We start from the raw sequence: 25,007 nt of genomic DNA on the forward strand, positions 1-25,007 counted from the left end.
GCGTGGCCGGCAGGGGGCACGGCCAATCTGGAGGCGGGCGGCAGGGGGCGTGGCCGGCAGGGGCAGGCCAATCCGGAGGCGGGCGGCAGGGGGCGTGGCCCTCAGGGGCGCGGCCAATCGGGAGGCGGGCTGCCGGGGGCGCGGCCGGCAGGGGCGGGCCCGGCCTCGCTCCCGGGAGGCCCGCGAGCCGGCGCGCCCATGGCCGCCTCTCGCTTCCCCGGACGATGGAGCGGCTGACCTTACCTTCCGGCGGCGCCGCGGCCGTGGACGACTACCTGGAGTACCGGAGGTGAGGCTGCGGCTCGGCGTGGCGAGGAGAAGGCAGGCGGGCCGCGTCCCCCGCGCCGGAGGAGGCTCCCGGAATCTGATCCCCGGCTGTTGCGGGAGGCTCACAAACCTTCATTGGAGTTTCGTCTTTTTGTAATATTGTAATGACACGTAGCTCACCGTAGTTGCAATAAGTCTCTCCCGAGGCTGTTTAACAGATCTCCCGCTCCGACCCCTTCCAGGAGGGATTATTAACTCTTAGATTTGTGCGGAGGTGCAACTGTGTTTTTCTAAGTGGCCTGTGACGAGTTACGCTTGGACTGCTCGGGCCTCGTCGTTTGCATGGTGGTTTAGCAATAGGGTGTGTCGTGAGCTTCCAAATGCTCCCAACCCCGAGGTGCTGGTTTTAGGAGAAAGACTGGTGGTGGTGCGGGGGTTCCCGAGAAACTCCTCTCACGGAGATGGAAACATAGCTGCCGCTTTGGTTTGAGGATGCGACTCACTGCCCTGGGCCCTGACCAAGGCTGATGCACCTGCGGAGACATGTTATTTTTTCTGGTCTCCCCAAGAAAGGTTTTTGGCAGTTGGGAGACTGGGTGAGTGGGAGTTCCTGGAGAGGGACCAGCAGGAGCATATGGCTACGGTTGAAGGCGCCAGGGGCGTCGGGGTCGGGGAGGAGGAGAGGGGAGGCCGTTTGGCCAGGGAGGGGGTCGGAGGGAGGAGAGTGTGTGTGTGTGTGTGTGTACACGGGAAGTGAGGCAATCACTGCCCCGCCTGAGAAGTCTGAGCAAGAGGGGGTGCTCTGCTTAAAGACGGCCGCCCCAAATCACCCAGGGTTGCTAGGACAAACGGCTTGCTTAGTTGGCCTCCGCTCCTTCTGATGGTCCCGGTGGAAGTTTTGGGTAACACCTAGAAACGGTTGGTAATTCTGAGCCAGATAAGTAAGAATGAGGAGCTTGGTGAGTCAGGCTCATCCCCCCGGGTCTGGTGGGTCCAGGTAAGGCCGTGAGTCCTGTGCCCAGAACGGTTTCCACCCAGTCCTCACCAAGGGCAGGGCCGGCTCCTTTAGCCTCCAGGGCTTTTTCCTGGGAGTAAGTTGCTGGGCCTTGGTGTTGGTTGATTACTTAGATAATTAGTTTAGATAAGTGGACTGTCAGCCTCCAGATATGGTCTCTTGTCTGGTTCAGAAAATGTCAAGACCTGGTGGAAAATGATTTTTGCAAATACAGTTACCTGGAAGAATTCACTATAAAAGTTAGAGCCTTGCCACTCAAAGTGTAGCAGTCATGGACCAGTGGTGTAGGCCTCACTTGTGACCTTGCTAGAAATGCGCACTCTCAGAACCACTCCAGACCTATTAATCAGGATCTGCATTTGAACTAGATCCCTCGGGGATTCTGTAATTACTGTGAAGTTTGAGCTGTGCTGGCTTGGCTTAGCAAATACAAATGATCTCTATCTTTAAAGACCTGTATTGATTTTGATTTTTTTCAGTACCTATTGGTAAACTTCATGACAGCTATTATAATGTGAGATGACCCAAAACTTTTCTCAGAATAAAATCCCCCCCCCCTTTTTACTATTGTGTTTCTAAATTATTTAAGTAAGGAAGAAGGTTGTGATGGCTTCGTAGCTTCTGCATTGGTTTTATTTATCTACCTCAGCTAAAGGCTTGAAAGTATGGAAAAAGTATGGATTGCACAAAAAATTAAGTAGCATCCTACAAACAAACATCTTTCATGACTTTTAAGGGGTGATATTTTCAAGGAGAAATTTCTTCAATTCTGAATAAATTATTTTACTTGCGCTTCCTTTTTCTCCAGGGATGTCAACTCTTAATTTCTTAAGAAATTAAGAAATAGTGGTAGCTTAATTTTTCCCATAAAACTTTAAAGTTGATGTTTTGGAATTAAACAATGATTATCCTGGGATCCAGGGATCATGCCCTGAGCCAAAGGCAGATGCTCAACCTCCTGAGCCACCCAGGTGTCCCAGGAGTACTATTTTTAAAGAAGGGAAATATTAGATTTTTTTTAGCAGGTTAGGCATCAGCTTTAATTTTTTTATTTTTTAAAAAATTTTATTTATTCATGAGAGACACAGAAAGAAGCAGAGACATAGGCAGAGGGAGAAGCAGGCTCCATGCAGTGAGCCCAATGCGGAGCTTCATCCCAGGACCCAGGATCACGCCCTGAACCAAAGGCAGACGCTCAACTGCTGAGCCACTCAGGCATCCCAGGCTCCAGTTTTTATTGAAAAGTGTGAACATGTTTGCTTCAGAATCAAAGGAGAAAATGAGATTGAATTTGCGGTAATTGTTCGGTGGTAAACCTGGATCAGTAAAGTCAGATGTCATGAGTTCAAGAGTTTTTTTTTTTTTTTTTTTTAATAATCCTCTTTTACTTGGAAAGCAAAAGCTTTACTACTATTTTTTTTAAAAAAGTGTTTTTTGTTTTTTGTTTTTTTTAAGATTTTGTTTATTCATGAAAGACACAGAAAGAGAGAGGCAGAGACATAGGCAGAGGGAGAAGCAGGCCCCCTGCAATGTGGGACTCAATCCTGGGACCCAAAATCACAGCCTGAGCCAATGGCAGACACTCAACCGCTGAGCCACCCAGGTGTCCCAAGCTTTACTAGTATTGTGTGTAATTTTGCTATTAACATAAGCCTAATGTAAAAAAAAAAAAAAAAAAAAAAAGCAAAGCTGAAGCAGCATTTCCTTTGACTTTATAAGCATAGTTTAATTTTAGTTTAGTGTTTTTAACCTAGAAAATAAATATTCAAGGCTTAAAATAAATTTTTATTGTTGTAGAATAATAAATATTCAAGGCTTAAGAGATGTTTTTATTGTTGTAGAATTGTTGGTGATGACGATGGAGGGAAACTTTTTACTCCTGAAGAATATGAAGAATACAAAAAAAAAGTATTACCGATGCGCTTACAGAACAGGTTATTTGTGAGCTGGCGATCACCGACTGGAATGGATTGTAAGCTTGTGGGGCCAGAGACACTGTGTTTTTGTACACATAGGTAAGATATTGCTCTGTTTTCTGGTGATTAGAAAATATAAAACTGTAGCACAGCGTATCTTCCTTCTGTAAATAACATTATTTGTGATAATTGAGAAACATTTAAAAATAGGCCTTTATATAATACCCTAGAAATTGTCTGAAGTGTTTTTTTTTTTTTTTTTTTTTTGCTATAATTAAAAATTTCTCTTATATCCTATGAGAACTTATTCTGGAGTCCATCAATCTAAGCATCTCTTCTCTTGCAGTTGGTAAAATGAGTGGTGACCCTGCAGCTTTGCTAGATGTCTACTTCACCCACTACCAGATAAGTTAGTAAAGGATGGGCCATCAAAATGCCAAACTGCTTTTAAGAGTTTGAGTTAACCCACACTGAACAGGTTATTTACCTATAGATAGAAGAAGCATTTCTCCTCAGACTTACTAATCTCCCTTTGTACTTTAAGAAACATGTGTTGATACCTTTCTTTTAAAAAATTTTAAAAAGATTTTATTTATTTATTCATGAGAGACACCCACAGAGAGAGGCAGAGACACAGGCAGAGGGAGAAGCAGGCTCCATGCAGGGAGCCCGATGCAGGACTCCATCTCAGGTCTCCAGGATCATGCCCTGGGCTGAAGGCAGGGGTCTAACCATTGAGCCACCCAGGGATCCTCTGTTGATACCTTTCTTAAACAAAAATACAAGCACACCGCTTTTTATTACAAATGGTCCTTTCCCAAGTAAAGCACACAGAAGGAAAGAAATTGCAGGAGATTCCAGTCACTGAGTGTGTATTGCCTGTACCTGAGGTTTGCATTTGGCCGTGTTTGTTGTGTTCTACTTTAAATTTTACTGCTGTCACAGGTCACAGTTGTAAAGCTCAAAAGGACAGAGTTGCTGCTTGGAAAAATCACTGAACCTATTATGTGTTTTCAGGTAACAACTTTTTAACTTTCTGTTCCAAAGAAACCATGGAAGGAGAACCGCCCTGTTCTGATAGTTTCTGGGGCTCTTTCATGAGAGACTCTTTGTATAGTTGCTATTTACATACAGACTTGCCATCTGCCAAAGGTTGTTAAGCAGTTGCTAGGATGAGTAATGTTGTATATAGATTGACTTGAAACTTATTTAGCAACCCCAACTAAAAACAGTGTGGAGAAATGGAGGATAAGGGTTATGTTGATATCTTTTAGAATTGAAGAGGAGTTTGGTAAATTTGTGTTGGTTTTATCACTTACTTTGTATAGATTTAGTGCCAGTCTCATTTATATATATTTATGTTGCATGGAATTAACCTTCAAAATTAACCCAACCTAAATTCAATCGAAAAGTTCTTTAGTACTGATCACTCAGTGAGATCCCTGTCTAAACTATTATTTTTCCCTATTACAAATATTGTAATTATTATTGAGATAAATGAAGAATATATAGAAAAATAGAAGGCTCACAACCCAAAGGCAGCTACCGTCAATACTTTTTACTCTGTTCATGCAGTTTTTCTTAGTTGCTAATTATGTGTACATATAAATATTGAACAAGTTTTTAATGACAGAGTATGACAAAGTATGTTTCCACATTGTTGTGTAGTAATCACAAATAAGATTTTTAATACCTGCTCAATATGCTATCTAGTCCGGTGGTGTGTATTGTGTGTTCCCCAGAGCTGTGAGGGAGTCTCAGGGGTACCCTTGGAAGGTCAGGTTAAGGGAAGGACAGAATCCAATTCTGGCTCTTTCCCTTGCTTTATCCAATTCTGCTTTTTATCTATTTTCTATATCATGGTTCTGTAAAAAACTATATTTACGGAAGAGGTTCCAGTGCTAAAAATTCTAGAAACTGTTGTCTAGTGATTTATTTACTCATTTCCTTACTAATATGTTGTGTATGTGTGTGTATTGCTATTATAAGTACTGTTGCTGATATTATCTTTCTGCACAAATCTCTATACACAGAATTATTAGGGTATATTTTTGAGAAATGAACTATCTGGTTGAAGGATTTTTTTCAATTAAATTTGATGGTTTTATTTTTATTTGTTTATTGAAGTACAGTTGATTTTTATGTTAGTTTCAGGGGTGTAACACTGATATGACAATTATATACATTAGGAAATGCTTTATGCGAAATTGAATACACCATGGAAAGGATGGATCTTAACTGTCTTGAAACATTAAGTGAGAGAGGTTCTTCTATAAGACTCTTGACAGCATTGTGAATTATGTATAGTTTTTTCTTTGCTAAGTGAAAAATGGTATCTCATTGCTATTTTAATTTGTACCAATTATATTAATATTAATAATAATAAGCTTAATATTTTATTGAGTATCTCCTTAAGAGCAAGAAGTGAGTGGCCTATTTAAGAAAATTAAGTGTTTTAACAAAGAGCTTTGGCTTTTAAAAATGTTGACACTTTATTTTGAAGTTAAAATTTAAAAATTAAATTACATTCATATATGTTTATTGAACTCATTTCAGTTTTAAATAGCAAACCTATGAAAAATTTAAGTAGTGTACTTTGATAAAAAGAATTTTGATAAAGAACTCTTTCCACACTAGTGCTAAGTATTTTAAGGGAGTTATAGTTCCTTGTATATTGTTGTGAAAATTCTTCTTAAGTAACTAAAAATGAAAATCTAAAAGAGTGAAGGTTTTTTTTCTGACCAACGCAATTTGTGACATAGCTGACGGAAATACTGTAAGGGAGTTTATTTTTGCCTTACTAACAAGAACAGGAAAATAAAAAGAATAATTTTGTGTTTAACAAAATAGAAATGGTAATTTCCAGCAATACTTGCACTGTTTTTTAATATCCTCCTTTTTATTTATTTCTTTTAGGTATAAACAACATAAAACTGACTTTGAAACGATTCTGCAGCAGCGCCCCATTAGTCTCCCTTGCCGAGTGACAGGCTGCCCATGCAGGACTTACCTCTACGTCCCTCTGAATGGCACGCAGCCCATTCGCTGCAGGTGCAAGCACTTTGCGGATCAGCACAGCCCTGCGGCTGGCTTTATATGCAGTGTCTGTGAGTTACATTATTATAAACATACCAACAGAATGTTTGTATTTCTTTATTGAATATTTAACATGCCTTTTTGCCAGTTTTATTCAGCTGGGTGGTCAATATTAAACAACTCAGAAAAGCTTGATGGAACTACTCTAAAATGTTATTTTTGTGGAAAACCTCTGATTTGTATGTTTTGCAATCAGAGCCGTAATCTCATGTAATTCAAATAAGTTAATGAGAACAATAGATTTTAAAGAATACCTAGATGCGATCTGATTTTAGTTTATTTATTTACACAACCTCGAGATTTAGAGTAGTGTGCTCTACTGACTGAGCCAGCCAGGTGACCCAGATTTAAATTTTTTAATGGGAATTTTATCAACTAAATTCTGAGAGGTTTTTAAAAAGGATCGGAAAAGTTGAAAAAGATTTTATAATTTCCTGGTAGATTATCATGTAATTGCCTAAAACACAGGCTGATGGGAAAAGCAAAAAGTAACATAATTTTAGCACATTATATGTGATAGCACCCTTACCTCAATACCTATACCCAAATCCCAGCCCCTATCACATAGGCCCTTTCACTTGATCATCCTTTTAAAAACCCCTTGACATAGGACATTACTTCAGTATTTTCTTCAGGAGGTAAGTTATTCTAGTTTTCATAGTAGTTGGAATTTAAATATGTCATAAAACATTTTTAATGACAGTGGCAGGAATAAGTGTATTTCATTGGCTAAGTATGGAAGTAGTTAGATAAAATTTAGTTATGTGCCTTGGTTTCCATACACATTTTTTAGAAGTGTGAGTGTGTAAAATTTTGTTAATAGTGAATTCTGGCCTCCACTTCAATGTGGCTTTTAATATATATATATAAAACTTTTATTAAGATATAATTCACATAGCATATAACTCATTTATTTCAAGGGTACAGTTTAGTGGGTTTTTAATATACTTATAGAATTGTGCAACCATCACCATAGTCAATTTTAGAACATTTTCATCACCCCCAAAAGAAACTCCATATCCATTAGTAGTCATTCTTTATTCCTTCCTCTTCCCCAGCCCTGGGTAACCAATAAATACTTCCTGTCTGTATGGACTTGCCTATTCTAGACATTTTGTATAAATGGAATAAGGTAGCCCTTTGTAACTGGCTTCCTTCACTTTGCATAATGTTTGTATGAGTCATTCATGTTGTAGCATCCATGAGTACTTCTTTCCTTTTTATTGTTAAACAATATTCCATTGTGTCCTTTCTATGTCTGTGGGTTGATTTTCCTATATGACTTTTATGGGGCAACCACAGGGAGGCCTCCACATTGTCTCTTCACCTGGTCCTACCACTGGGCTCACCATACCTGCTTCTAACTCAGTGTTTGAGGAGAAGGCCTGTATTTCCTGGCTTTCTAACGTTACCCCAATTTCTTTTAGTCCCACTTGGTTTTTTGAATACTTTTTTCCTGCTACATTCCTTACCTTATCTTACTCATTTCAGCATCTTCCAGGAGTAAGAGCAGTGGCTGGGAGGGAGTTCAGGGGCTGGAGGCTAGAGTTGTAGAGGCCAGAGGACAGCATATAAGGGATCCAGATTCAGATGATTGTGGCCAAGCTGGGCATTTTTTTTTTTTTTAAGCTGGGCATTTTTAGGGCAGAGAGCTCAGTACTTATTTTAGAGACATATTTAACTCCCTTTATGTATTGATTCAGGTTCCAAGTGTTCAGGATTCCATAGTTGCTTCACTTGTGCTTGTGGTCAGCCTGCATATGCTCATGACACAGTAGTGGAAACTAAGCAAGAAAGACTGGCTCAGGGAAAACCAGTGGGACAGGATGTTCCTTATGCAGCGATGGGAGGCTTAACTGGCTTCAGCTCACTGGCAGAAGGCTACATGCGATTAGATGACAGTGGGACTGGTAAGTGGTGATCTACGGAATGTGAGCTTGTCATATATATAGGGCGCCTGGGTGGCTCAGTCTGTTAAGTGAGCTTGTCATATTGTTTTTATGTGTGCTGACGATAGTGAAGTCCTGTATTTGTTTCACACTTTATATTCTTTAGTTTTTTTTTTTCTAGAAAACGTTCTCTCATTTGATTTGTATTTTTTTAAATAAAGGTTTTATTGCCGCTATACACTGTATGGTCCTTATAGAAAACACAAGAGAAAAGATCACTCCTACCCCAATACTAGGACCCAAATCCCAACCCATAACCATGTCTTTGTAGTGGCTGAGTATTTCTTTTATTTGATATAATACACTTCACTTGTTGCCCAATTATATGCAATTTTTTGCCATTATAGCCATCTCATTTTAGAAACAGGCTTATGTCTATGTGTGCATATGCCTATGCATGTGTATACATGTTATCACATTTATAATGTATGCACACACTGCTTGCATACATGAAGGTTTTAAGTATATAATATAGGGAAAAGTTCAGTTGGATAGATCTTGAGCTATTTTTTTTTTTATTCTTCTGAGTTGAATGAATAGGATTAGGAAGAATATGGTTCCTAATTACTTTTTTTTTAAAATTTTTATTTATTTATGATAGTCACACACACACACACACACACACACACACACACACACACACAGAGAGGCAGAGAGAGAAGCAGGCTCCATGCACCGGGAGCCCGACGTGGGATTCAATCCCGGGTCTCCAGGATCGCGCCCTGGGCCAAAGGCAGGCGCCAAACCGCTGCGCCACCCAGGGATCCCGGTTCCTAATTACTTTAAATACTTCTGTGTGTATGGATTTTTTGGTATTCAGTTTTTTTCAGTACAAAATTACATAAATATAAATGAATGTTATCTTGTTGTAAAAGATTCAAATAATAGAAATGAAGTATTGTAAGTCCCCCTTGAACACTTCTCTTTACCCTAGATTCTTTCCCAGAGGGTAATTTGGTGTCATCAATTGATAATTTATTTTTCTTTTTAGCATACATATTTATAGTTTTAACTTGGAAAAAATTGGAGAGCTTAACATATCAGAACACACAAATCTATTTAATTCTTTTAAACCCCTGCATAATATTCTATTATGTCACTTTGTCAGATTTCCTTTTTTTTTCTTTTACAAATAGTCCTGCCAAAAACATCCTAGAACTTGTTTCCTTATATGCTTCGAAAATCTGATCCTAAGGTAGACACAGAGAAGTAGAATTGTTGGGTTGAAATGTGGGAAGTTTTAATACACTCTGTCAAATTGCCTTCCAACAATGCTGTATTTGTTTATACTTCCTCAACTGATTTTTTTAGCTTCCCTATTTCTCACATTTATGCTAGTCACTGATGTTGTCAAACCTAATTTTCTGTCAGTCTGACATGTGAAAATGATATTTCAGTCTGATTTCCCTGGTTATCAGTGGGATGAGAATCTTCTCGTATTTATTGGCCATTTTACCTTCATATACTTTGCTCACTTTTATGTTTTTATCTTTTCTCATTTATTTATAGGAAGTCTGATATATTCTGTATACTAATCTGTCATTTATTTTGCAGATAGTTTCTTCCAATCTGTCCTTTTGTTATTTATTTTTTTTGTATAGTTTTTAAATTTTGGAGGCAATTTTATAATTATGTTCACCTTTATTTCACTTTAATACTTAATTTTTTTTTGTTTTTTATGTTTAGTTTTTTCATGTACTTGGAACACATTTTTTTTTTTTTTTGTGAAAGTGTGAGGTATGTGTAACTTCAGTTTTTGTTCAAATTGATGACAAGTTATCCAAATTCCGTTCTTTCCCAAATAATTTGAAACTTTACATTTCTCACATTCTGTCATACTTACTAGTTTGTGGCATTCACCTATTTGTCTATCTTTTGCCAATATTACTTATTTTTAATTATTATTTTTCATAGTGTGTTTTGATATTGATATGGTGAATGCCTCCTGTTTGTGTGTGTGTTTCAAGATTCCCTTGATTTATCTATGTATGCTCTCATCTAGGTAATTTTACAACTAGCTTGTTAAATTCCATAAATAAATCATTTTTCAATTTTCATGGGTGCATGATTATATTAAGCTCGTGGAACAGTTACTGAAAATCCAGTTCCCAATGGCAAAAAAATAATGATAATAATGATGATGTTGATGATGATTGCAGCTTTGTACTTCTAGGAGTCTTTCTAGTTTCTTTACATTTTTTTTTAAGTTTTCATTTATTTATTTGAGAGAGATGATGAGAGAGGGAAAGAGAAAGAGAGCATATGAGCAGGTGATAGGCTCAGAGGAAAGGAGAAGCAGGCTCGATCTCAGGACCCAGAGATCATGACCCAAGGTGAAGGCAGATGCTCAACTGCTCAACTGACTGAGCCACCCAGGTGCCCTCAGCCTCTTTACATCTATTAACTCATGTAGTTCTCACAATAACTCTGAGTTTGGTGTTATTATTACTCTTATTTTATAGATAAAGAAACCCAGCACAGAAAAGTGTATATCTTAGTTCTTTGTTATTGACCTAGTTAGTAAGTGGTAGGCTTGGGTTCAATCCAGAATTGTTCTGGGCTAATTGGTCTGCCTCACTGTTACCTATTTCTGTGTGCAACTACCATGATGTTTTCAATATTAAAACTTTATAATAAATTAATATTTATGACTTAATTACTTAAGAATTTTCCTGGCTTTTTCTTACTAATTTTTTGAGAACTTTGGCATTATTTTTTGGCAACATTCTATTATTTACAAAACATTCTATTTTTACAAAAACATCCAATTATTTAGTTGTTATCAGGCTGAATGTAGATTAATGTAGGAATAATTGATATTTTAAAACGTTGAGTCTCTGCATTTGTCTTCTGGGTAGCTGAGTAGAATTCTTTTTTTTTTTTTTTTTTTTTAAGATTTTATTTATTCATGAGAGACACAGAGAGGGAGGTAGAGACATAGGCAGAGGGAGAAGCAGGCTCCTTGCAGGAAGCCTAATGTGGGACCCAATCCCTGGATCCCGGGATCACACCCTGAGCCGAAGGCAGATACTCAACACCTGGGCCTCCCACTGATTGGAATTCTGAAGTTATCTTCATGAAAGTCCTCAATCTTTTTCTTAATTTTCTTTCTGGGTATTCCATTTTTTTATAGCTACCATATGTAGGGTTTTTCCCTTTCTTTATATTTTCTAGCTGATTATTATTTGTTTATAGAAAAGCAAATGTTTTATGCTGCTTTTGTTACCAATCCTTTATTACTTAATCTTAGAGTTTAAAATAAATGGTTGCGGGCAGCCCCGGTGGCTCAGAGGTTTAGCGCCGCCTTCGGCCCAGGGCGGGATCCTGGAGACCCGGGATCCAGTTCCGCGTCGGGCTCCCTGCATGGAGCCTGGTCCTCCCTCTGCCTGTGTCTCTGCCTTTCTCCCTTTCTATTTCTCATGAATAAATAAAATCTCTAAAAAAATAAAAATAAAATAAATGGTTGCTGTTATAAATCATGGTATTTTTGCCTTTTCCAATATTTCTGGTCTTATTCTCGACTAATTACCATGGCTGGCATTTGCAAACAGTGCTAAGTGATAGTGGGAATAGCTGCCATCTTTGCCTTCTTGTGCCTTCTGGTATTTTGTCAGTCTTCTTTATAACAGAAAGAGAGAAAACCTCTGCTTTTTGGCCCCTGAGGGAAGGTAGGGTGAGGAAAGGTGAGAGTGAGGAGAGGAAGCAAGATGTTTTTGTCTTGATTTCAGATGTAGGGGAGCCTGGGGCAGAGGGTCATCTGCTCTATTAGCCATGTAGAGTCCTGGACAGAGATGACAACTTGCTGCTTTGGTTCCTTTTTGATGTAGGAGCCCATAATACCCAGCTCCTTGTGGGTGTTTGGAAGGCCGCTGAGCTCTAAGGCAGTGGACCTGCCATGATAGTTGTCATGGCAAGGGGATCCTGAGCAGAGCTAGAGGTGTGTCCTCTGAGCTCTGGGGGATTCAGTAGAGAAGTGGCAGGCATTGATGGATTTGTACTTCTAGAGAAAGCAAGTGTGAGGCCCTACCGAGCTGTGAGACTACACTACCACTTAACCAACCTTGAGCATTTGAGATCAGTAGTGCATGCAGCAACCAGAAGACAGCATAAGGACCTCAGTGGACCTCCAGCCACATGAGAGAGGAACTGGAGAAGGAGGGGGCAGGAATCTAAAAGAATGAGCATTGTCCCACACTGTTTAGGTCATAAGAGAGGACTCATTTTAAAAGCCGAATAGGACTAAAAGTTTATTTCCTTCCCTCTCTGCTAAATGGGGAGAGGAATGTAGGGGAGGTAGTGGTTTGTGAAGAAGACAGAGTGCTTAATATGTTTTCTTTACAGCTTCCTTCCTTTTGGTCCAAAGGTCAATGTTGTTAGCGATTGGCCTTTGTAATTTTGTGGTGTGGGGTTGTGGATATTTTTTCATTTCATTGAATTTTTCTTTACTTTTTCATACTTCATTTTGAGATGGTTTTCCAGTGAGGAACAGAGTAAAAATACACTTATTTTGCCCTCTTCAACTACAGGTTCTTTATCATGAATGTCTTGTTTTATCTTGATAGTGTTTTTGTGACTGTATTAAGGTTTTGTACTTCTTTGTCATAGTTCCACTCATGCATAATTTTTTCTGTGAAAACGATATCTGAGAAATACAAACATACTTTTACCTAATTCCCTTTTACTTTATATGGCAGATAAACATCTAAATAAAAATTCCTTTTTTATAGAAAGATTTTTTTTCTAATTATTCTGCTGAAGTTCTAACTTATTTTGCATTGAAATAACTTTTTTTTGTCCTAACAAATAAGGATTTAATTTCCATTCTTTTATTTTGTTCTCAGGTGCACCTTCAATTGAATTTTTAGACTCTCCAGTTACAACCATGGACCACCCATTTCTAAAATCATTTCAAGCATCATCTAGTTCTTCTCCAGAAACACTGAGAGATGGTAATGAAATGAAACTGACAGATATGTTTGGATGTAGTAAATAAGAATGTAGATTGATTTGTTTTCTTGATCTTATTTTTTTCCCTCAGTATTACCACAATTTAGTTTTCTTTTTTTTTTTATTTAGTTTTCATTTTACTTTTAGTTTGACCCATACTGAGAAAAAGCAAGAAACTTCCCTTTTTTTTGAAAATTGTTAAATCTGAGAATTATGAGGATTCTAATAATAAAATAATTTGAAATTTTAAAACCTTACACGTTCTTGTTTTGATGTCTGAATAAGACAGCCCTCTAGTGGCTCTCCCAAGCAGGATGTAATTTGGCAATAAGTATAGGTTAGTAAAGTTTTGTCATTTATAAATTATATGTGTACATATAAATTATACATAAACATTATACATATATATTAATTTTATTCATTTTTAAGCACTAGTATTCTATTTCCCTTATTAAAATAAGAAAAAAATTGAAGAAGGAATTTTTATGATATATTAGGTATTTAATATTTACAAATATTTTTATATGGGATTTTTCTTTTTATTTGTATTTTCCTAAAACTTTTTCATATACCCTGTCTCCACAAGGGGCTTTAGGGCTGCGTATACAAACAACACCCAACGAAGTAATGATAAAATATAGATAGAGGAAATCAAAACCAAGAAAAAGGACACAGTTGTGTCAACTTCTAAGGTTGATATAATTGCTGCTGATGCTTCAGTTTTGACTGAGTGTAGTGGCAGCTAAGGTACGGAGGAAGGTGTGCTTTTCATTGTTAGAGAGATACTCATATTATTATGGGTTCTAAAGTTATACCAGTGCTGGATTTTAAAGATGGCTCTATCATATGACAATGATATAGTGACCCAAGGTCCTTAACTTTTTCAGAAGACTACACAGGTGCACTCTCCTGCCTGTACCTTTCACCTCAGCCTGCGGTCCTAAGACACAGGTTACCCAGGTTTTCTCTGTATGGGGTCAAGGGTGGGGACAGAGACAGCTCCCCATCCCAAGACTCAGTATGTAGATCTTTCAAGATGGTGGTGATGAAGTCTGAGGCCGGCAGGGCTGCTTCCACTTACTTCCGTCCAGCCAAATATTTGCTGGTCATTGTCACTGGTCATTGTCCTGGCACTGGGCTATTTTGTGGGTTGTCTTCTGACCACAGAGTATTATCCCTTATCAGAGCTTTGGGCCTCTGGGACTCTTCACTCAGGACTTGGTGTACCATCATCATCACACCCTCCTGCACAATGGGTGTTGGCTTGTCTGGCTGATCAACATGGGAGAGTCCTTGTAGCCATGGTTTTGTGCAAGTGAAAAGGCATAACGAATACTAGGCCTCAACTACTCTGGTTCCTACAAATCTTCCTCTTTGGGATAGGGTCTCTTTCCATCTTGATTGCTTACAGACCAAAATGCCAAAAACACACGAAAAGAAGATATCCAAAAGCTTTCTTTATACTTTTGACATTCAGCTTCACTGTTTTAGTGGCAGGGGAGATGTTGACTTTACTTGATCTTTCTACTTTCCAGAAATGTAAGACCCTCTAGTTGTTCATTATTCTTTCAGATGCTCTGGTTAAGCTTGACTAGATAATTGGGAAAGGATTTAAGCTTCCCAATTCTACAGACTAACCTATGTGGCAGAGGGATTCCAGCTACCTTCTTGAGGTGCTTGGCGGTGATGGTGCTCTTTCTAGCATCTGGTCTAAGCTGTACTAAAATTGCTTATTGGTATAACTTTGCTCCCACCTTCTGACTAGAACACCTTACCCCTATCACCCCATCTTAGCTCTCCTTTCCCCAAATTTTTTCCACTTTTCTGAACCAAGGCAAAGGGACATTTCCACAACACATCAATTCCACACATACTAGGCACCTGGGAGGCAGGATCTTAACCTCTCAAATGTGCATTTCTCCCACCACCAAGAAAGGTAAGGAGGATAAACAAGTGCCAGGAATGGGCCAGGCCGAGCAGTAACATAGAGGCACAGAGGACAGGTTGAGGCCCAGGAGGAGAGGACTGGGAAATGCCTTCCCTGGTGGTGCCAGCCAGAAGCCATCCTTCCCTCCACGTGGCCCCGAGGACACAGCACCCTGTGGCGTGCAGGGGTCTGATGGCCACTGCTAGATTGTCCCTGCTGGTCAGAATCACATCTTAGATAGCTTGATTTTTTTTTTTCAGCACTTGACCCATTGCCTTGCCCACAGTGTTCTATCAGTGTTTTCTGATCAAAACTCTGATTGAACTGTCCTCTTGTTCAGGATCATTCCCGTTATAGGAAAACTGCAGAACCCTCTCAGTGTATATTCTCTTCTGAGAGAGAAGCACAGGACCACCCCTGGCTGGTGGTGCTGCCTTCTGTGGTCCCCCAGTAGGAAACCTGTATCTTTTTTGCACTTGCCTGTTGTAAGTCACTTTGTCTCCAGACTCTGTAACAATCTCTGTCCAGCCCCGGCTTACCTAGACATTCCTGAGCTACAGATTCTAAATGGAAGCTAGTTACTACCTCCCCCCACTCACCTGATTAGACCTTATTACTACTGACTGGTCAGGGAAGGAGGGTCACTGACTCTGTCCCCTGACTTTGGCAGAATGACTGTCAGAATGAAAACGTGATTTTCTTTCCTGAAGCAATTTTAAATTCCTTTCATAGCACAAATTAGTGCTTGTTTAGCTTTAAAAAGTGAATACCCACTGGGCGTTATACTATATGTTGGCAAATTGAACTTTAATAAAATATATATACATATATATTTTTAAAAGTGAATACTATGGAAAATGGTTAAAATTATTTTAGTTTTGAAAAGTTTCAAAGTAGGTAGTATCTTGGTTGCCTGTACAAACTGCCATAGCCTAGTCAGATGCTATAACAAAATACCATAGACTGAGTAGCTTATACACAAGAGAAATTTATTTCTCATGGTTTATTTCTCGCTAGAGACTGGAAGTCCGAGATTAGGGTGCCAGCATGGTTGTGTTCTGGTGAAGGTCTTTTCTTGATGCACAGCTGGCCCTTTCGCATTTTGTCCTCATACAGTGGAAGAGTTGAACAAGGATCTCTGTGGGGTCTCTTTTATAAGAGCACTAATCCCATTCATGAGGATTCCACCCTCCTAAGTACCTCCCAAAGACCCCACCTCCTAACACCATTGCATTGGGCATTGGGATTTCAACATATGAATTTGAGGGGAACACAAACATTCAGACTATGGCACAAATCTTCTGTAATTACTTTTGTATATTATCTGTTATGGTGTTACATGAAATTCTAGTTTTGCTATAAAATTTAAAATGTAGTTGGACAAAGCTAAGTGTGCTTTTATATGAAAGAGATATGAACCAGTTGCACATTAGGGGAATGTTTGCCAATAAACATTACTTTGTTTTGCAATGCTCTGCATTCTAAAGAATTAAGTAGGGGTGCCTGGGTGGCTCAGTTGGTTAAGCATCCAACTTGATTTTGGCTCAGTTCATGATCTCAGGGTCCTGGGATCAAGCCCTGTGTTAGGCTTTGTGCTCAGCTGGGAGTCTGCTTGAGATTTCTTTCTCTTCCTCTCTCTCTGTCCCTCCCCCGGCCCCCCAAATAATTAGGTAGTAGGATCAATTACCACTTAGATCATTCTGGTTTGAAAAATAAAACATTATCATCAGTAAGAGGAAAGTTTTATTTCTGTTTTTTTTTTTTATTTCAGCAGAATTTATAGTTCCATAAATATATTACTTACAGAATTATTTTCCTTATTAGCAGGTACAAGTAGTCAAGTTTCTTCCATAAAGAGACCTGAGGAGGATGATATGGCTTTCTTTGAAAGACGATACCAAGAAAGGGTAAGTCTGTGGTGAAATCTGCTTATACTAGGCATTTAACTTGTGACAAAGACACAATTACATGTTGATTGTGGAAAATCATTAAAAATAATTTATAAAGTCTTTAGTTATAGCTGATGTTGGCCTTGAGACTTACTTAGAATGATTCAGAGAGAAACAGGATGAATGAATAATATGATACATAATACAGTAGTTAATTTATGAAGGTCATAAAGATTAAATATACAGATAAAATTGTCAATAATAAACATCAGCTATCAGCAGATTTTTAAAAAATATTTTATTTATTCATGAGAGACACAAAGAGAGAGGCAGAGACATAAACAGAAGGAGAAGTAGGCTCCCTTTAGGTAGCCTGATGCAGGACTTGATCCCAGGACTCCAGGATCACGACCTGAGCTAAAGGCAGACACTCAACCACTGAGCCACCCAGGTGGCTCAGCAGACTTTTAAATTAAATGTACCTTGAATTCTTTTTAAAGAAAGATTTATATATTTTAGAGAGAGAGAGAGTAGGGGGAGGGGCAGAGGGACAGGGAGAGAATCTCAAGCAAATGTCCCACTGAGTGAGGAGCCAGATGTGGGGCTAGATCTCACAACCTGGAGATCATGACTCCAGTCGAAATCAAGAGTTGGATGCTCAACCAATTGAGAAACCCAGGTGCCCCTGGATCTTGAATTCTTTATAAGTAATATCTCTTCTCAGTATATCAGGTATATCTAGACTCAAGTTAAAATTATTCATTAGCCTTTAAGGAACTGGACACTAAATAGAAATGTATTTTAGCAATTCCCAGGGCTCAACAACTATATGATGTGTTCCCGGCTTTCTGTAGTGATAATTTTCATCAGTTATCTACCACACTATAAACTCCTTGGGGATAGGGATGCCTGGGTGGTTCAGCGGTTGAGCGTCTGCCTTCAGCCCAGGGCGTGATCCTGGAGTCCCGGGATCGAGTCCCACATCGGGCTCCCTGCAAGGAGGGAGCTTGCTGTGTCTCATGAGTGGATAAATAAAATCTTAAAAAAAAAAAAGAAAGAAAAACCTCCTTGGGGATAAACAGTATTTTATTATTCTTAATATTTTCCCCAGAACTAACTATAGTACCTGTACATAATAAGTTTTCAATAAATATTTATGGAGAATTGAAAAAGGAATTAATTGATACTTACTTTCAAACATATCATATACTTAGATATTTGATGTGTTTCATGGCCATGTTCACATTTGAGAGTTTTGTTTATGTTTGTTGCCAGATGAAAGCATGTTTGATAAGGTATGGGGGGTGGTATCCACCATGTGGTATAGTCCCCAAAGTGCTTTCCTTAGGATTATTTTATAGTTGCTATGTGGGTGTTTATTATCTCTCCAATTGGGTAATAAGAGTCATGAAAGTAAAGACACTCTTGTCACTTTTTGTTATAGCTTGTTAAATAACAGAAGGTGTGGAGAAAGGAGACCATTAAATAAATTCACCTTCCAAGAGGAGAGGAAGGGAGTAGGGGAGAGAGATCAGCTTGGTTTCCCTGATGAAGAATTTTGAAGTAGAGGGGGAGAGTCCTGGATGATTTAAGGCAGAGCTAGAAATAGAATTTTTTGCAGTGATGAAAGTGTTCTATACCTGTGCTATAGCTATTCATATGTGGCTAGATAATTCTAAATTAATTAAAACTTAAAAAATTATTTTCCTCAGTCACACCAGTCACATTTCAGGTGCTCAGTGGGCCATGTGTGGCCAGAGGCTACCTTACTGGAAAGCTCTCATCTAAGAGAAAGAGGAGGTAGTAGGATCTCAGGGAGGGAGATGAAATGGCCAGAGGGAGGGTTAAAAAAAGACTTTTTACAACATCATTAAGGCTAGACTTTTAATCACATCAATCTCCACTCTTGGAATACACATGCTCACAGCTGGATTTTAGTTTTTCCTTCACAGGGAAGGGACGGGATTCTAGAATTACTTCCTTTCCTCAAGAAGTCTGGGTTGTGTTGACTGCCTTGAAAACATGTCTGTAGTATTTGCTTGTGGGAGGATAATGGGGGGCAGTGATTGTTTTAGAAGATGTACCTGGCCAATCCAGACTGAGTATTATAAATAGACCTAGAATTTATGGATTTACAAGATGTAGTTTATAACTCTCCAGCTTGTGTGATTTATGGATTTATGAGACACAGCTTATAAACTTTCCAGCCTGTGTGATTAATGGCATATAAAAACAAAGAAGCTCAAACCTCAACAACTTCCTCTGAGCTGATATGTACTATACGTGTTGTTGGTACTTGGATTTTACTACAAAAAAACAAGATATGTACCACTGAGGGAAAAGATGATTAGGAAGCCAAATCTGATGGGTCACAGCCCCTTTAGAAAGCAATGCATATCTGGTTTTGCTTCTATCCTGGTACAATGGTAACATGTAGTATGGGGAAGAATCTACCATAAATGTGAGTTGGCTTTGATAATTGAAGCCTTTGTGGTAACATAGTGTACTAATTACTTTTAGGTATATTGAAGCGTAGGTATTATTGAAGAGTTGCATCATTGCTTTTTTTTTTTTTTTGATTATTATTTTAAAAGATTTTATTTTTATTTATTCATGAGAGACACAGAGAGAGAGAGAGGCAGAGACACAGGCAGAGGGAGAAGCAGGCTCCATGCAGGGAGCCCGATTCGGGACTTGATCCTGGGACCCCAGGATCAGGCCCTGGGCTGAAGGCGGCACTAAACCACTGAGCCACCCAGGCTGCCCTTCATTGCTTCTTTTATGTATTAGGTCAAGTTATTTTCTTCCATTGTGGATGGTCTTGTATCCCTAAGAAAGGAGAAGTTTATTAGGGAAACAATTATCAAAGGTGAACTAGGTGAAAGGGGCTATTAGTTCCAGGAAATTGAAAAAGAATAAAAGGAGCAGGAGGAGGTATCTTTGCTCTTCAGACACTAGATTAGGTGGATGTATTTGCTAAGTACTAAGTGAGAATGCCCTGCTTTGGCTTTGTTTGGTCATTCAGCATCTTGTCCCTTTTTTGACATTACTATAAATCTAACACTTGGCCATGAATGAGAAAGGAAAAGGGACTAGCATTTGTTGATTGCTTATTAAGTACCTGGATTTTGTATATATGATCACATTTATACCTTTAGAACAACTCTGAGAAGTATCTATTACTATGATCCTTTTTTTTTTTTTTTAAACAAATGAGAAGGGGCACCTGGGTGACTCAGTGGTTGAGCGTCTGCCTTTGGCTCAGATTGTGATCGCAGGGTACTGGGATCGAATCCCACATCAGGCTGCCTGTAGGGAGCCTGCCTCTCTCTGTGTGTCTCTCATGAATAAATAAAATCTTTTAAAAAAAAAAAAAGAGAGAAAACTGTTGGTTTAATATTTTGCCTCAAGTAGTTAATAAATGGTAGAGTTAAGATTCAAATACTCATACTCAAATACACATGCTCTTCTATGTGACTCCAAAGCCTATAATCTTTGCCTTAGTAAAGGGTATGCCTTTGGAGGTCCTGCAGATGACCTGCTGACTAATATAGTGTACAAGTGATATGAATGTATGGTTTTTGAATGAGATTCCCAACCAACTCAGGAGGGAGAGGGGAAAACGGGGGATGAGACAGAGGTGAGATATATAAATTTTATTATTGGGAAGTTATTATTTACAATTTGATGATTGGGTAGACTGGTTTGACTAGATCCCTTCTGGTTTCTTGATATTATTCCTGTTACCTTAAAAGGTAGGAGGCCCTCCACCTACCATGCCCCATACTTTCCACCCCTTTCTCCTTGAAGGATAAGGTAGTAGGTGCTGCTTCAGGAAATTTTAAGAGGCAGTGGGCTTTGTGTTCTTTGTGGCCTTTTTTTCCCCATAGAAAGGGTTTAAATGTTTTTAAAAGGTCAGAAGGCCACTACTTAGGATATGTAAAGATATGTCTTTGCTTCACTGACACTGGAAGGCAGCCTTCAAGGAGTTAACTGTGGAAATGTAAAATCCAGAATTATAGGTATCTGTCCTCAAAGCAGTCCATGTTCCAGAGATAATCCAGCTGCATTAGGTATGTTCTGTAGGGAATGTGCATAGACTGGATGTAAGGTTAGGTATTTAAGCTTTTGTAAAACATTTTTTTTAGTGGCAGGTAAAGTTAACTTATGAATTTTCTCCAAAGCAATATTCACTATATGTTATTTTTATAAAATGCTTCTGCAAAGTTGTAATCATACCATATTTTTTAAGAAAATATTTTATTTATTTATTTGAGAGGGAGAGAGAGCACAAGCAGGGGGAGCAGCAGAGGGAGAGAGAGAAGCAGGCTCTCCACTAAGCAGGGAGCCCAAAACAGGGCTTGATACCAGGACCCCAGAATCATGACTGAGGCGAAGGTGGACGCTTAATCAACTGAGTTACCCAGGCGCCCTAAAATCATACCATATTTAAAAAATGCAATTAGGTCCCCTTGACTATTAGATTTTGGCTTTAAAATTTAGCAGCTTAGGGATGCCTGGGTGGCTCAGCGGTTGAGTGCCTGACTTTGGCCCAGCGCGTGATCCTGGGGTCCTGGGATTGAGTCCCACATTGGGCTCCCTGCATGGAGCCTGCTTCTCCCTCTGCTTATGTTCCTGCCTCTCTCTCTCTCTGTATCTCTCATAAATAAATAAAATCTTAAAAAAAAAAAAAGAATTTAACAGTTTAGTCACAGCTAAATAACTGTGAAATGGCTGTGATAAATGAGACATGATTCCAGATAAGGTGTGTATAACCTTTTTTTCTTTAGAATGTTTTACAGATTATTTTATCAACAAATATTTTAATTTTACAGATAAAGATGGAAAAGGTTGCTAAGCAGAAAGGAAAAGCACCATTGCCATCAAGTACAAAACCTTCATGAAGACTATTGGGAAAATTAAAACCATCATCCAAATAGATCTTGTTTGTGTTTATTTAAATATAATAATACACTTTATTTTCTCTCAAATTATTTACTTCTCTTACTATGTAGAAACGTCATTTTGATTGTTTCCTTTATTTAAACAAGTGAAAATACTTTATATTACTTTTGTCAACATTCATGATTTAATATTTTGTATATATTTTTTATCTCTCCTAACAAATGAGGTTATTTTCATATTGGTCAAAGCCTGAAAATACAGTAACTGTTTTTAGTTTGTCATAATTTAACTTTTTGAGGCTATTTAAAAAATTAAACATGTTATTGGGGGTTTTGAACAAATATATAAGGAGGGAACACTGTTTAAAAATAGTAAGTTAAAAATCTCTTTTTTATTTGTCAAACTTTGTAATCTTGATTTATGTTTTTAAATAAAAATTGTATTTAAAAATTATTTAGTCATTTTTTAGTGGTGTCTTCTTTTTTTTCTAATATATTTTTTTAAGATTTATTTATTTATTCAGAGAGAGAGAAAAAGGCAGAGACACAGGCAGAGGGAGAAGCAGGGTCCATGCAGGAAGCCAGACGTGGGACTCAATCCCCGGTCTCCAGGATCACACCCTAGGCTGCAGGAGGTGCTAAACCGCCGAGCCACTGGGGCTGCCCTAGTGGTGTCTTCTGATTTTTAAGTTGTTTTGTTGAGGGGATCCCTGGGTTGCTCAGCGGTTTGGCACCTGCCTTCAGCCCAGGGCATGATCCTGGAGTCCCAGGATCGAGTCCCGCATCAGGCTTCCTGCATGGAGCCTGCTTTTCCTCTGTGTCTCTGCCTCTCTCTCTCTCTCTCTCTGTGTGTCTCTCATGAATAAATAAATAAAATCTTAAAAAAAAAGTTGTTTTGTTGATTATGCATTGTATGTAATTGTATTGAACTTATTGTGCAGCAATTCAAATCCTCTTGGCCCCACCTCTTACTCAAAGACTGCTGTGAAACAATTCTAGGCAGGCTTCTGACAGCTTCTCATGGAAGCCATTTGATGGCATTTCATCTTGAGAACATCTCATGATTCTCTTGTTTTTTTCTCCAGGGATCCTCTGATTGTGTGGCTTGGGATGCTTACTGGAGCTCCTTTGCATCATAGTTGTATGTTGGGAGTGTTAATGACCTTGGGACCATCCTTGACTTATGGATAAATGCTCTTTTTTCTGCTGGGAAGAGAATTCTGAGATGCCTTTCATAAGCTTCCTCAGAAAATCCTGTGGGATTGACTACCAGTTACCCATAGCAGTGGCCAGCTCTGTAATTCATTCTTATGTTAGCTTTCTCTAACTTCTCCCTTTCTGATCCCTCTCTCTGGTTCTCTCAGATTACTTCTCAAAGAATGCTCACTTGTATGAGAGTATTTGTCTTAGACTTGCTTTTGGGTAGTGGGTAAACCCAAGCTAAGATGGGTACCAGGAATGGCCTTAGAAAGCAAACCCTCTGGATGGGATTCTGTGACTGGTCCATTCACTGGACAGATGACAATAAAGACCCCATAGCTAGAGGTAAGTGGCATAGTGATAACTCCTGTCATGTGGATGTGTCACAGTTACTGTATTAGATTAGGGCAACTCCGGTGGCTTAGTGGTTTAGCGCCACCTTCAGCCCACGGCATGACCCTGGAGACCCAGGATCGAGTCCCGCATTGGGATTCCTGTATGGAGCCTGCTTCTCCCTCTGCCTGTCTCTCTCTTTCTCTCTAATTAAAAAAAAAAAAAAAAAAAAAAAAAAAAAAGATGTGGGTAGAGTGTGGGTGGAAGGTGAAGTATTAGGTTATATAGTAGCTGTGACATTACAGTGGAATGGGACTAATGGAAATTATAAAAATGGAGGTGTTGGTTAGTTATCGTTAACTGCTTTAACAAAACTTTGAAAAAAGAAAATGACATAGATTCATGTTAGCTATTTAAGTCAAGGCATGCTGTAAAAGAGTGTCTCTATAGCACCCTTTAAGGAAAATCTAATCAGCAGATGTTGGCAATCTGTGCTGACAATCCAACCCAAATAGTAAAGGAAACTGAAGACACAGCCTTGATTATCTCCTCCAACAAAGTCAGCATGTTGACAGGAAAAGACTGGAACCTTGAATCATAGGGTGGGAACATTTGTGTTTGTGAGTCTGAGAATCTTGAGCCTTCATGTTTCCTTGATTCTCTGAGCTGCAGAAGTGGCCTCCCCTCCTCCACTTTTTTGGATGGAGAGCAGCCTTCACTTACTTGGAGATCCTACAAAGAATTTATCTGGGGGACTTGCATTGTAAGATGACACTTGTCGTCCTAAGACTTGTCCCTGCCACCTCTCCTTAATTCCAAACTGATAACTAGGGTCAGATCTCAGCATACCCTAACTGGGGAAATACAGTCCTTTCTATAGGAGGATAGGTTACAATCTGAATAAACTGCAGGTTCTGGTTAAGATGTATTGACAGGAGCCCATGAAGCATGCCTGGGAGTAGATCTTGAGGGTGTTAGAGGGGATGGAATATAAGGCCTGATAGGAGAATGTAACATGGTAGCACTTAAACTCTTGACTTGAGTTTTAATACCTTGGGTGTCTGGAGTTCGTCCTAACACATTGCTAGGACGGCATCTGGAAGGTATGGTGGAAATGCTAGAATTTATTTGGCATGGTATTGCGGAAGGGGTCACAAAGCTCAAGGAAGTCACAGTGTTAGAATGGATTTGTTGTTTGAAACTTGAGAAGCTACCACTGAGTGCTTTCCCTGGGAAGGCTCAGATGACACTCATAACTGAGGCAATAAAAAATGTAATGGTGAAGAATATACTGGCGACTTTGAGAAGCCTGGCTATGGCTGATCTCTATCTATAGGCTAGAATTGATGGTAGAAGATGCTGCCATGACACTGGGCTCCTTGATATCAGCATCGATGATGGGATGCAGAAGGGCTGAAGGCCAAATTGTGGAACCTAATTGTCAGATACCAATGGATATAATTTTTTAAAAGATTTTATTTATTTATTCATGAGAGACACGCAGAGGCAGAGACATAGACAAAGGGAGAAGCAGACTTCTTGCAGGGAGCCCGATGCGGGACTG

General features: G+C 39.0%; 1 protein-coding gene across 4 annotated transcripts; it reads left to right on the forward strand.

The window, feature by feature from the left end:
- The first annotated feature begins 129 nt into the window (after positions 1-129).
- FAM221A (family with sequence similarity 221 member A) lies at positions 130-22,364 on the forward strand. Of its 4 annotated transcripts, none has more exons than XM_025464383.3 (7): positions 130-289; positions 3,124-3,297; positions 6,115-6,305; positions 7,998-8,204; positions 13,085-13,192; positions 16,942-17,024; positions 21,842-22,364. In XM_025464383.3, exons 1-7 carry the CDS (start codon positions 225-227, stop codon positions 21,908-21,910), a joined length of 897 nt encoding a protein of 298 aa, XP_025320168.1. In that variant the 5' UTR covers positions 130-224; the 3' UTR covers positions 21,911-22,364. The 4 variants fall into 4 exon arrangements, with proteins under 4 accessions (XP_025320168.1, XP_025320169.1, XP_025320170.1 ...); XM_025464384.3 differs by having other exon boundaries at positions 16,945-17,024; XM_025464385.3 differs by lacking the exon at positions 7,998-8,204.
- The last annotated feature ends 2,643 nt before the right edge of the window (positions 22,365-25,007 follow it).

Source organism: Canis lupus, chromosome 14, assembly GCF_003254725.2.
Source record: "Canis lupus dingo isolate Sandy chromosome 14, ASM325472v2, whole genome shotgun sequence".
Classification (NCBI taxonomy): Eukaryota; Metazoa; Chordata; class Mammalia; order Carnivora; family Canidae; genus Canis; species Canis lupus.

What these genes read in the sequence shown, in the direction of transcription:
- FAM221A (XM_025464383.3), top strand. Translation starts at nt 225, where the DNA reads ATGGAGCGGCTGACCTTACCTTCCGGCGGCGCCGCGGCCGTGGACGAC. An exon ending in CTGTGTTTTTGTACACATAG is followed by an intron (nt 3,298 to 6,114) that starts GTAAGATATTGC and finishes TATTTCTTTTAG; the next exon opens with GTATAAACAACATAAAACTG. An exon ending in TGGCTTTATATGCAGTGTCT is followed by an intron (nt 6,306 to 7,997) that starts GTGAGTTACATT and finishes GTATTGATTCAG; the next exon opens with GTTCCAAGTGTTCAGGATTC.